At 33.2% G+C, this 14,033-nt stretch overlaps 1 protein-coding gene across 1 annotated transcript; it reads left to right on the top strand.

Moving 5' to 3' along the window:
• The first annotated feature begins 8,729 nt into the window (after positions 1-8,729).
• Positions 8,730-13,727, top strand: LOC130797511 (probable cinnamyl alcohol dehydrogenase 6). Its single transcript, XM_057660116.1, has 6 exons — positions 8,730-8,894; positions 10,235-10,348; positions 10,437-10,664; positions 11,351-11,645; positions 12,320-12,473; positions 13,277-13,727. Exons 1-6 carry the CDS (start codon positions 8,800-8,802, stop codon positions 13,477-13,479), a joined length of 1,089 nt encoding a protein of 362 aa, XP_057516099.1. The 5' UTR covers positions 8,730-8,799; the 3' UTR covers positions 13,480-13,727.
• Positions 13,728-14,033: the final 306 nt, after the last annotated feature.

Below are 14,033 nucleotides of genomic sequence, written 5' to 3'. Positions count from 1 at the left end.
CTCGCAACTCTCGCTTATAGAATTGAGCGAATAAAACTTGCAAATTGGCCAAACATGCAATCAATCTAAAACCCATCAATTGAATCGCCTAAACAAACCAAATTTAAATCCTAAAATCAAACAAGAATCATGACCTTTTGCATCGTTTCACCAAACCCTAGAAATAAAACTACTCACTAAGCATATTAAAACTAACAAGAGATTCAACAATTAAATTCATGGAGAAAATCAAATTCAAATTTAATGGAGAAACAAACATTCAAAGATAACGATGATAAACAAGAACAAGAGATTAGAATTGAAACTAATACCTTCAATATAATTAAAATTACAATGTCCAAGTGTTAATTAATAATCCCCCATGGCAAGTAATATGAGAAATCCCTTCAATATCAAACCCTCAAAACAGAGAAAAAAAACTCTGTCCTCCAAAATTTCCCTCTAAAGCTATTTATATCCTCCTTAAAAGACATCGGAGGATATGGGAAGTTACTATCAAAAATAACTGCTGCACCCGGCCGGGCATGTTAAAACCCGGCCGAGTGCGAAGCATAACTAAATGTTCAAGACCAAAAATTTTCTAAGTTTAAGAGTAAACTCGGTCGGGTATGTGGAAACCCGCCCGGGTACACTTAATTAAATCAAATTGCTAAAATAATAATATTACGTACGCATTCAACAACGCTTTGAATTTTGTGTTGCGAGTCGGGCTTTGAGGTTTTTGTAATGAGTCGAAGACGTGCACAATGTTTGTTAAAGGACAAATGACCAAAGTATCCAATGCAAACTATAAACCCAAAGTTAAAATCAACAAATTAGAGATTATGTTAACTTAAAAATCAAAAGATAAGTTCCATTTCAAAAATAAAACTTATTCTTCCGCATATGGAGCCAGAATGAACGTGTGTTTAGATGCAAGGGAATTAGTCAAAGAAGTTTCAATGTATGCTCTGACGTCATCTGGATCATTTACACATTTAGTACCCAAAATTGACTCAGGAAAAAACCATCCAATTTTTATTGGAGGTTCGCAAGAATTTAGCTCCTCGTAAGCCACACTAAATTCACGAATAAGAAAATTTTGTCAGTAATTCGGTTATTAAAACAATTAAACAACAATGCCTAACTTGTAAGATAATGAACATCACCTCATGTAGACATGGATAAGAGCTACGTTCAACATCTCTCCTCTCAAAAATTGCCCAATGTCACTAGGACCAATAATTACAAATGGGCTCTCTAAAAAGCAGAATTGTTGCTTCTGCAGGTTTAGAATGATTGGGTCCTCCTCACTTATGCGAGATGCACAAGTGTGCAGCCATTTGCAATCTTGAGAGAGATCTTTTACCTCCACATCAGTCAAAATTAGAGTGCTTGGCATCGACTTTGACCCAGTCGACACCTTTGCTGAGGAATCGATCTCTCTCCAAGATCCCTTTGGACTCTTTTGCTATTTCAATTTGTACAATTAAATTAGTGTATGCATGTAATTAAAAAAAATAAAAATAAATAAGGTACAAATGATTGTTACCATATTAGTGAATCGGACCCAAGCATATGGCCATGTGACAAAATTACCTAGGGCGTCTGATAGTTTCTCAAGGCTTCATTGTGGCATTGGAACCGGGTGTGAGAAATCTTCAAACCCCTTTAGAATAGTTTTTGCGGTCACATTGATGTAGCCACTTGTAACAGGCATCGAATGCACTGTTTGGACTTCTTTGGTTGGCTGGGCTACACCATATGCAACCTCAGTTAAGTCGCTATCACTCGCAACACCTAACTGAGGCAGCAAAAGAGAACAAGGAGTCGCCTCCTGAAAATTGTGTCGTTTAGTATAATAAGAATTATAATAAAATATTAAAACGCGTTGCAATTTAAATTAATAAGTGTTTATATATTTCAAAACTATGTACTTGTACCACTGGCTCCGGAGTTGGCTCCGGATTTTGAGTAACGGAGTACATGGTCTCCGGTGTGGGGTTTTGCTCTTCAGGGGTAGTAATGGGCTGGGGTGCTACGGGGGTAATGGGCTCCTCACTATCACGCAAACGAGTTAAGTCTACGAGAGTGAATCCACAAGGGTCGTCATTTTTTATGCATCGTCGATTATTATCTACCCACTTACATTTCAAAAGACCAATAGTGAAAGTAGAGTAGTCAAGCTCCCATATTTCATGTACCCGCCCGTAGTATACCAATTTAGCATCAATCGGCGCTTGACCCTTCGTACTCGCGTAAAATGTAGATGACACCAAAATAGAAACCCCACTGTTCTATTGATAAGATGAGTTCTTGTCTTGACCCTTAGTCCAAAATGTGAAGCCATTGACATCGTAACCCTTATATTTGTTGACATCATCACGAGAACCAAAAGCTTACCACTTAAAACTTTCGGATACACCCTTGAGTTCTTTGCATATTACTCGATTATGAAACCAATTAATAAACGTCTTATTATGCAACTACATCAATGCCCTATCTCCTTTAGAAGGATATTTTGCGCGCAATATATCAAAATGCTCACTCAAAAAAGGATGAACTTCAGGAATATGATGCAACACATACAAGTGTGCTTGTAGAAGGCTGTCTCGAGGAGGTGTGACCGATTTGGAGCCAATTGTTCCTTTTCCCTCAAGCCTTCCTTCATGTCTAGAGGTGGGAAGTCCAATAGGCTTTGCCATGGCCAAATACTCGGCTATAAAGTTACTAATCTCATCGCTCACAGTGCCTTGAATCATACTACCCTTGGGTTGTGCTGGATTCCTCACCTTGTTTTGTAAAACACCCATGTGTCTTTCAAAAGGATAACACCACCTTAAAAAAACTGGACCCAAAAGCTTGATCTCAAGAACGAGATGGACAATAAGATGAACCACAATGTCAAAGAAAGAAGGTGTAAAATACATCTCAAACTTGCATAAAGTTACAATCACGTCGACTTGAAGAGCATTAAGTTTAAAGGGATCAAGAACTTTACTACAAATTGTGTTGAAGAACGAACATAGCTCGGTAATAGCATATCTCACATGTTTTGGCAGTATTCCACGGATTGCAATTGGTAGGAACACTTGCATCATTACATGGCAATCTTGAGATTTCATGCTTCCCAACTTCAGCTCACCATTTAGGCTCACAAATCTCTTCATGTTGGATGAGTACCCAGACGGAACCTTAATGCGATACAAAGACTTACAAAATGTTCATTTCTCTGATTTGGACAATGTGTAGCAAGCTGGAGGCAAATAAACTTTGTGATTACTCATCTTCTTCTTACCGCCCTTTCCCTTGTTACTGCCACCAACTTCATCAGCTCTATTTCTTTTCTTACTCACCTTAACATATGCCCGCAAATCCGGACGAAGACCCTTACATTCAAACCAATCTCGCACGGCCCTAACATCCTTTATCTTACCCAGAATGTTCATGAGAGTCTCGAGTATGGCATCGCATACATTTTTCTCTATATGCATTACGTCAAGATAATGCCTAACTTGTAGATCTCTCCAATATGGGAGCTTCCAAAAGATTGATTCTTTTTTCCATAATCGGTCTTCACCCCCTTGCACTTGCCCTGTTTTGCCAAATACAGTCTCAACTCCCTTAACTTGTTCATAAAGCTCATAACCGGTCAACGGTCAACGAGCTACACGGTCCTCAACCTCCCCGTTGAACATCTTCTTCTTGCGATATTGGTGATCTCGTGGGAGGAACTTTCGATGGTGCATGAATACGTGTTTGCACTTAGAATCCATGTTGATTCCATGTCTTCGATATATATTGAGCATGCTTTCTTCCCTTTGTTTTTATACCCCGATTAGTTGCCATATGCCGGAAAATCAATAACGGTGCATAAAAGCATTGCACGCAACGTGAACACCTCATTAGCATGTGCATCAAACACGGAAACGCCTTCATCCCAAATCTTTCTCAAATCCTTAATGAGAGGTGCAAGATATACATCTATGTCATTGCCAGGTTGTTTAGGACCCGAGATAAGAAGCGAAAGCATAATGTACTTACGCTTCATACACAACCAAGGTGGCAAATTATAGATCACTAATAGTACCGGCCAAGTACTATGTTGAGAACTAAGATTGCTGAATGGGTTCATTCTTTCCCCAAAAGTCTTATGCAACCTATCAATACTCTTCCACTCCGGAGAATCAGATGGATGTGTGAGCAAGTGACCTTTCTTCACTCTATCTGCATGCCACCTCAAATTTAACGCATCTTTCTTTATAGAAAACAAGCGCTTGAATCTAGGTATTATTGGAAGATACCATAATACCTTAGCCGGGGGCCCTTTAGCATCCCGAGCCCCAAAAACACCTAACGCTTCCCTCAAAAAGCATCACCTAACGCTTCTAATAACATTGTGAAACTAGCGTCACTCCAATTGAACTTTGACTTAATGTTGGAAATTTTCAACATTGCTGTTAGTTTGGTGAACTTTGTACATCCAGGGTACGAAGGCTTTTTAGAAGCCTTTGTCAGCAAGTCAAAAACACGAGGACGTTTTCCTAACTCATCCTCAAATCCCTCCATCATCTCATCAACACGATCCACATCCTCATCGACATTCTCTTCATCTGTCTCATACCCATCAACATGATCTACTATATCCTCATTGACATCAGCCACATTATAGACGTCTTAACAACACTTTTCTCTTTGTAAACTCCCTTCTCACCATGCCAAACCCAAACTTGATATTGAGGCCTAAACCCACGTCGAAGTATGTGCTCCCTATGGATATCAATACTACTACCTTTGATACATTGCCACAAGTGACACATGGGCAATAAAACTCCCCCCATTAACTTGATGTTCAACCGCAATACAACAAAATTCTAATACGCCATCAATAAATTCTGACGATTCAATGCTTCCATACATTCAAGATTCATCTTTTGTCATCCTAATTAGTGTGATTTATTAATTCAAAACAAAATTAATACACAACTTTTAAACATATATACTTAACGAATCCTAATGAAGCACAAAATTAAGTAATAATCATTCATTTAAACCTAATTAACCCAAATAATAATACAATGTTTTTTAAACTGTCCAAATGATGTTTATTGTACTAACCATAATTAATATTTATATATATTAACAACATATAAAAATAAAAAAAATAAAATCACATTCATAAACTTGAACAACTAATTAACATTCATATCAACAACTCATTCATTTAACCATAAACAACCCTAATTAAAGCTGATTTACAAACTATAAAAAAAATTACGATAAATTTAAAACTTAAAAACCACAATTACATACACATTCATAAATAAAATGAAGAAATTACTTAAAAATATAACAAAACATGATATATATGATAAATTTAAAACTTAAAAACAACAACAACATACACATTCATAAAGTATGACAAATTTAAACCTAATTTACAAAATCAAAATGAAAAAAATACCTTGAATTTCGTGGGTTTTGGTGGGTTGTGTATAACCTATACAATGAAAAAAAAAATTAGTATAAAAAAACTAAATTCCTAAAACATAATGAAGGTTGAAGAACTTAAATTAAGCTTGAAAAAATAATACCTTGAAGAAGAACAAAACTAAGCCCTAATTTCGTGGGTTTTTGAAGGAAGCAACAATGGTGGGTTACAAATGTTAAAGAAGAAGAAAAAGAAAGAAAATGGTGGGTTTAGGTTGAAATGTTCGTTGGGTATGCGAAACTGAAGAAGACAAACGAAATTGAAGAACACGACAGACAGTACAACGATGAAGAAGCAACAGTAGCTAGGAATCTGCGAAAATGGTGGGTTTTTGAACGAATACAACAGTAGGTATGCGAAAATGGTGGGTTTTAGGAGGGCTTTTGATACAACAGTAAGTGTGAATTGGCCGGGAACGTTTGAAAGGCGGGTTTTTAATTTATTAGAAGCAATATTTGCTATGGGCTTCGAGGGAACAACAGCAATTTCTTAATAACGGCACTTAACTGCTGCGGGCCTAAAACAACAGCAACAAATAACAACCTTAATTGCTGCGGGCCAGCTCAAACCGCAACAAATAAGCATTATTTGCTGTAGGCATCAGGTAGCCCGCAGCATTTGTACTATATATTTTTTTTTTGTTTTTTTTTTAGCTATTTAATGTTGCATCTAAGGAAAACCGCAGCAAATGACACGCAGCAAATGAGGTTTCTTCCACTAGTGCGCCAGAAGGTCACATCATCCCTATTTAGACGAATGTGATGTCGATAGAGTTCCTCTTGAGACTAGACCAGGACTTCTGATGATTCCCCAACCTTCCCCTTACCATTATCTTTGGGCATCGGAGCCAGTTGGGGAATATGCTTATCCCCTTGGGAGGATTCAGCTTCCTCCTAGGATGGAACCATCCCGCTTAATGCGGAGATGGGAAAGACGATGTGAATCGTATCTGAAGACCCATGAGGAGCCGAGCTTTGCTCTTTTTGCGGGGCAGAGCGGTGTAGTTTCTTTCAAGCCGTTGATTATTTTTAAGGGGCTCTTCCTCCTTCAATTCAACAGGAGGTTGAACAAATTTCCTATTCTCGAGCAAGACCAAGCTTCCTCATTAGTGGGGGCCTCCTCCGACCCTTCTGTGACAATTGTGGAGTTCCACAATTAAAAATCATGTCAGTTAAGGAATAACACAACCAAAATTCTAAAAAACATAAAGTCGCTACATACCTTCTTTGGAGGTGGTAAGGGTGTGGTAGATTTTACCCTATTATAAGTCCTGGCCTCTACGAGTTGGTAATCCTCCTTGCACCGTGCTTTTGAGATTTACAAAGACGGGCTCAAAAAATGTACCGAAAAGTAGTTAGGCTTGATTTTATTCCTAATAGTTTAGATAATATCCAAAAAGTCATAAAACAAGCCCAGACGTTGGGGGTACAGCTCTGCTACGGTAACATTTAAAAATTCCAAATAATCCATTCATTGACAAGGCCGAAGCAAGAGTCATCGAATCATCAAAAGAAGTTTCCATTGACTTGAATATCAACACGAAAAAGAAAACACCAACTATGTACACATAAATTCTGAAGAAACTTCCCTTTATATATTTATTTTATGGAAAAGAAGAATGCAATGTATTCAAAACTAAAATGAGTGACGTTAACTTTAATTTGTTTTGTTCCTTCAATTTTATTAGTCAGTCAGTTGACTTAAGTCTATTGCTTTAAAATTCCATGAGAACATGAAAAACCAAATCGTTCAATTCTTTTTCAAACAACTTGACTTACAGGTGAAAGGCTTATACATAAGATTAACAAATTTTATTTATTATCGATAATTTCTTTTTTTAGACAATTTGGTATAGAAGTTAAAAATCAATTGATATTTTATATAATTTTTAAAAGAGAATTAATGATAAAATAATAAAGTATAACTAAAATTTTTTTGTTTTAAAAGTAAAAACAATATTAAATTACATAAAAATAATACAAAATTTTATTTCAGCTTATCTTGTATGAGATGAGGCCATATAATTAACTTATTTCTTTAATTATTCAATTTAAAATTATAATAAATCACTTAAATACATTAAATATACATAGATCAACCCAATAAAAATGATCTTAATCTAATACAGTGTTATTTTGTATTCTTAATAACAACCTTCCATTAAAAGATTCATAAGTTGAGTAGGTCAAGCACATTTCACATTTTGGTCTACTATATTTAAATGACCAAGAATTTGACTCTACAATGTTACGTATTTCCCCAAACTCAATGCAAGGAAATTTACTTGTTACAATCACCAATGACCATTCATAATTCATACTTGTTTTAAAGGAGATCTGACTAATTTTGTCTTAGCTGATTTTACTGACTTCAATTATATTCAATTCATATTAAATGATTTAAACGCAAATTAAAATGTTTATTTTTGAAAAATTAAACAAATATTTCAAATTGTTTATTTATTAGAAAATATAACTCAAAATAATCTAAACTTTTACAGATTTTTTTAAAGTAATCTCAAATTTTGATTAAACATAAATAATTTCAATAATATGCGGTATTTGTTAAGAATGAACCAAGAAAACCTTAGCAGTTGTTATTATTCACGAGTAATGCATTGCCCATTAACCAACACATTCTTCATGAATTGCCCCTCACCGACCAATTGCTACCAACCAACGTACCATTATTTTTAGCTTTTAAAAAATGACTATCATTTGAACTTTGTATTTTAAAACTTGAAAATTTCGATTATTTATAAATTACTTATTTAACAGAATTCATGGAAACAAATTATTAGCATATCATTGTTTATGTGTTCATCTTTTTCTTTTAATAAGTTTGCTAAAATTAATTGCTCAACTTTAAAGTTTTTGAATTATAACCTAAAATACTACTATTTTCCCTAAACTTTTGAATTGAAATTCTACACCTAAAAACTTTCAGTCTATTCAATATTATTAGAAAATAGTTTTTAAAATTAAAAATCACAACAACAAAAACAGCAACAACAACAATAATAATAATAATAATAATAATAATAATAATAATAATAATTCAATGGTTAAATCTGATGCAATAGAGGTTTTGACAAATCTAACAAACAGAATCTATGTTTGTACATACATATTTAACTTGGAAATTTCAGTGTATTTTTCCATGAATTTGTATACACATTTTAATTGCTTTTCCTTACTCCAATTTCCTATAAATTCTTGTCATTTCACCATTGATTGTATCACACTAGAAATATTTGCTAGCTCTTCAGTTCACTAATTAAGCAAGAAGGTATCACACCTTAATAAATAATTATCAGTAAATCATAAATAATGGCTCAAACAACTCCTAATCACAGTCAAACTGTATCTGGATGGGCTGCTCATGATTCCTCCGGAGAAGTTACTCCTTTTGTCTTCAAAAGAAGGTATATTATCTTAATCTTTGTTTTTCCCCCTAATAGCCAAACAAGATTTAATTCTTAATTATTTTAGCTTCATAGCCATGACCTTTACATAACCATATAAGTTAGTGGTTACTTTCAGTACTGTTAGGCCGTGACAATTCATCATATAATCTCATCGTGGCCCACTCATGTGGACACGAGACACCCATGGACTCAAGCCCACAAACCCACGGGTCAAAAGCATTGACTTGCACATACACTTGGTGAGGTTCATTGTTTCCCCAAACCATATGGTTGTAGGAGTATTAGCCCACCCAATATATATAAAAGTCTACAACCTACTATTTTATCGATGTGAGATATTTCCTCACATGTGAAGTATTTCCAACATCCTTCATTCTCGATTATTGTTTCAATAAAAAATATTCACGAGATTAAAGAAAAATTGAATCTTTTTAATGACATATATTTTTTTCTAAAAAAATATAGATATATTACTTTATTGAATAATAACGTTAATTTAGAAACATATGGACTATAAGTATTAAAAATTATTAAAATAAAATTGATAGAAAAATATAAAGACCATAAATTATGAAAAAATACTTAAATATAATTAATGTGAAACATGTGGAGACTTTAAGCAATAAAACAATATTCTAAAAAAAGTTATTAGAAGATATATAAAAATCATAAACATTATAATATATTAAAATTTAGGAGAAACAAAATTAATTATATTCAAAATTTAGAATTTTAAAAACTATTCTTTATATAAATAAGAAATGAAACCAACTATAATAGCAAATGAGAATATCATTAAAAAAATGGGGGAAGTAGTTGATAACTTTTGTTGTCAATTATTTTGATGCAAATAAACTTGGTGGCCAACAGAAGGGAATAGCTTAAGTTTTGTCACGTGTTAGAGTATATAAAATCTCTAGGAGCTTCAATCAAAATCTTAAGATGGTGGTTGAGGCTCCTGTTACTTTAATGGTTCGTTTGGTAGGTGGTAATGGAAATAAAAAATTAGTGTGATTTTGTTGAAAAAATTCTTTGATACCTTGATGACCTTACTTGTCCAGCTTTGATCATCTCATTTCTCATCATAAAATTCATTCTAATGCATTACCATTGGAACAGGTGGTATTAGGTGGTAATGAAAATTTATAAACAAAAAAAGCTTTTTATGATCAAAGCTTCATTACCATTACCATGGGAATGATATTGAATTTTTGATGAAATTTTTATACTATAAATCATTCTCATTACCACCATTTAATACCGTTAACCAAACGAGATCTAGGCTCTAACATGTATGGTTTAAAACTTTCACTGCCTGAATATACAATGTTATGTAGGGAAAATGGAGTGAACGACGTGACGATCAAAGTTCTGTATTGTGGAATGTGTCATACTGATCTGCACTATATCAAGAACGATTGGGGAATTACCATGTACCCTGTTGTTCCTGGGTAATTACATAATTACTCTTTCTAATTCTCATCTTTTATTTTTCACGGTAATTAAACATGTATTAATAATGTATGTTCTTATCAACAGGCATGAAATCACTGGAATAATAACAAAAGTAGGGGAAAATGTGACAAAATTCAAAGTGGGCGACAAAGTAGGAGTGGGTTGTCTATCAGCTTCATGCTTAAACTGTGATTTTTGCAAGAATTCTCAAGAGAATTATTGTGATGAGATACAATTCACTTATAATGGTATTTTTTGGGATGGCAGCATTACATATGGTGGCTACTCTAAGATGTTGGTTGCTGATCAAAGGTACCACCAATTTCATCAATTAGTAGTACCTTCGGTTTTTTAGTTGCATCCGTGTTGACTTCGACATTATTCATTAATATCAGATTGATTTACTTATTGTCGTTAATTTATAAGTTAAAATATAGTTATAAGACATCTTATTTATATCATATCAATCTAAAATTTATAAATTTTTAGTTTTCATAATTTTCTGATTTGTATAATTAGAAATATTAGCAAGTGAAACGTGCATCAATTGTTGTGAAAACGCAAATAGTTCAAGTAAAAAAAAAAGATAAAGTATATTATCATAGGGTTGGTTCGGCATAAGTGGTTCGTTCTAATGATACCCATAACTCTTTCATACAAGAGCTATTCTCATATCTACTTTTGTAAGACAGTCTCAATTTTGTCCTATATATTCCAACTTTTTCTCTTTGTATGTTGTTTTAAAACATCACTATAACTATTCAGCATATATATATATACATTAACACAAATCAATAATATCCCACTAAACTATACTTTATAACACATACGATGAAAAAAGTTCGTAACGAAAATCAAGTTGCTTTTTCCCTATGGACGAAAACTAATAGGCTACTTAATGAATCTTGTAATTCAACTCGAACATTTATATGTAATTATGTGACGCTGTCTACAAATAATGGATCACTTTCTAAATTTGGTCGATGGTAAAATTGTAGGTATGTCGTATTTGTACCAGAGAATCTACCGATGAATGCGGCAGCTCCATTGCTATGTGCCGGGATCACAGTATATACACCCATGAAAGACAGTAAATTACTAGAATTAAGAGGGGTTCCAAAAAAAGTTGGAATAATAGGACTTGGTGGATTAGGTCATGTGGCTGTTAAGTTTGCCAAGGCATTTGGGCATCATCTCACCATAATAAGCACTTCCCCGTCTAAAGAAAGTGAAGCCAGACAACATCTTGGTGCAGATGATTTTATTGTCAGCACTGATCCTAAACAAATGATGGTACGCGTTCCTCTTATATATATTGTCATGGTTTTGTTTATATCATTATCTCTTTATCTTCTATTCACGTACAACCTAATGCTCTTCATTCTCTAATACCTAACATGGTCATATTACTTAACTTAAACCCCTTATGACCCGTTTGATTAACGGTACTAATTGGTGGTAATAACATTGATTTGTAGTGTAAATGTTTATAATATGTATCATGTCATTCTCATGATAACGAAAGTTAGATCATAACAAAGTTTTTTATTCATAATTTTTCACTACCATCTAATACCATATGTTCAAATGTTAATGCCATGGAATTAATTTTGTGAACAAAACGAGATTGTTGATGGAGAATAAGCTTGACCATTAAAATTGTCAAGTCGTATTCCTACCAAAATTATACTAACTTTTTATTACCATTTTCACTATTTAGTATCATCCAATAGGCCATTAAAATTAAATTGTTCAAGAGTATATAATATATCTGAGGGTCTCAACCATCAGCATAAGCTTTTGGTTGAGTTAGTTCTTTAACAAGTCGGTACACTCTATTTCTGTGTGGGTTAAGGTCATACAAGACCTATTCAATATCCTTATATCATGATATGTGGATAATACTTTAAATCAAGCAATACTTTGGTTCCTTAATACTTGTAACAAATATATGTGGATAATGGCAGGCGAAACAGAGGAGCCTGGATTTCATACTGGATACAGTTTCGGCCCACCATTCTCTTGGACCATATCTTGAATTGCTTAAAGTCGAGGGAACTCTTCACATTGTCGGCGTTCCCGACAAGCCCATGGACTTGCCTTCTTTCCCTCTAATCCTTGGTATGTTATAAGTACTTCTACTTGGTTTTTTGCTACCCTTATGAATAGAGATGGTTTTTCGGTGAGACAACCGCAAATAATGAGTATATTTTCAAAATATGTAGGAGATGTGCTATTTAACTCATATGAAGCTCATCTCTCAGTAAAGCACAATTTCTTTCTTTATCACTTTAATGCTTTAATAACTAGGTGAGTAGTATAGATTATTTATATAAGTGCTTAACAGATCGGATTTAGGTAATTGTAAATAAGTTTAATTTGGGTTTAATTTAACTTATATTTAGCCCCATATATACCTATTATAGATTACAATTTTAAAAAATTAAAACCAACTCAATGAAAAAATTAAAACCAATGATTGAAACCTAATCATATATAACTCCTTTTTATATAAACGTCATTTGAAATAGAAGTCTTATACTATAAAAATAATGAATTAATGGAATATATCAAGACCGTGATATAGCTAGGTTTACGAATCATGTAATTAAAAAAGTCATTAGACAAAACAATTAAATTATTAATGTTTTAAAATATGTACTATGTGGTTGTATCACAATTAAATGAATGTAATCCCTTGTTTGGTCTTCTTGTCATTAATACAATAATTGGCCATAAAATACGTGAAGAGCATTTGTAGTACCTTTCTTCACTTTTTAGATTTCTTAGGTAAAAATTAAAGATAAATATTGTTTTAGGTTATGGATGAAATCATTTAAATAGGTAAAAATGATAGAAATTAAATTTCAAAGCCATGAAAGTTAATAAAATATAATAAATTTAATGGAACAAATAAATGGCAGGGAAAAGAACAATAAAAGGAAGCATGACAGGAGGCATAAGAGAAACACAAGAAATGATGGAAATGTGCGGGAAACACAACATTTGTTGCGATATAGAAATGGTCAGTCCTGATAATATTAACCAAGCTCTTGATCGTCTTGCTCGAAATGATGTTCGATATCGCTTTGTTATTGACGTTGCTTCTGAGTCATCTAGACTTTGAAACATATTTTATTGCTGCAATGTTTCTCTAAGTTTGTTATTCGTATATTTTCTCAGTTTTTGTGATTCATAATTGTTGTATGAGAAGCGCTATATAAATGGATTTAATAATCCCTTTCAAAATATAAACTTCTTGTATGATGTCATTTCACAGAGATTTTCTCTTCACAAGCTAGAAGAGTACTTCTTTTATATGTCTACACTTGTATTTAGGATTGTTTTGTTTATTTATGAACCCCAAAGTGAAATATTAAAATGACTCCTCAAAAATTAAGGTGTAATAAATAATAGTTTTATTTTTTATTATTGATATTTTATCTACTTTATAAACAAGAAGTAATTATTACTATTATGCTGCTAAAAATGCAAATTATATATTATAAATTTAATCAAGTCAATATTATCCTTATACATGAAAATAAATTTGTTTTGGACCCTAAAAATTTGAGACCGTGGACGATATCCCCTTTTTCCCCTGCTAATCGATGGTCATGCTTTTATAGTAAACATATTCAAGAATCAATCTTATATTACAATTTTTTCAAATGTATAAAG

This window comes from Amaranthus tricolor, chromosome 13 (assembly GCF_026212465.1).
Source record: "Amaranthus tricolor cultivar Red isolate AtriRed21 chromosome 13, ASM2621246v1, whole genome shotgun sequence".
Taxonomy (NCBI): Eukaryota; Viridiplantae; Streptophyta; class Magnoliopsida; order Caryophyllales; family Amaranthaceae; genus Amaranthus; species Amaranthus tricolor.
This window is presented reverse-complemented; position numbering and strand designations above follow the sequence as displayed.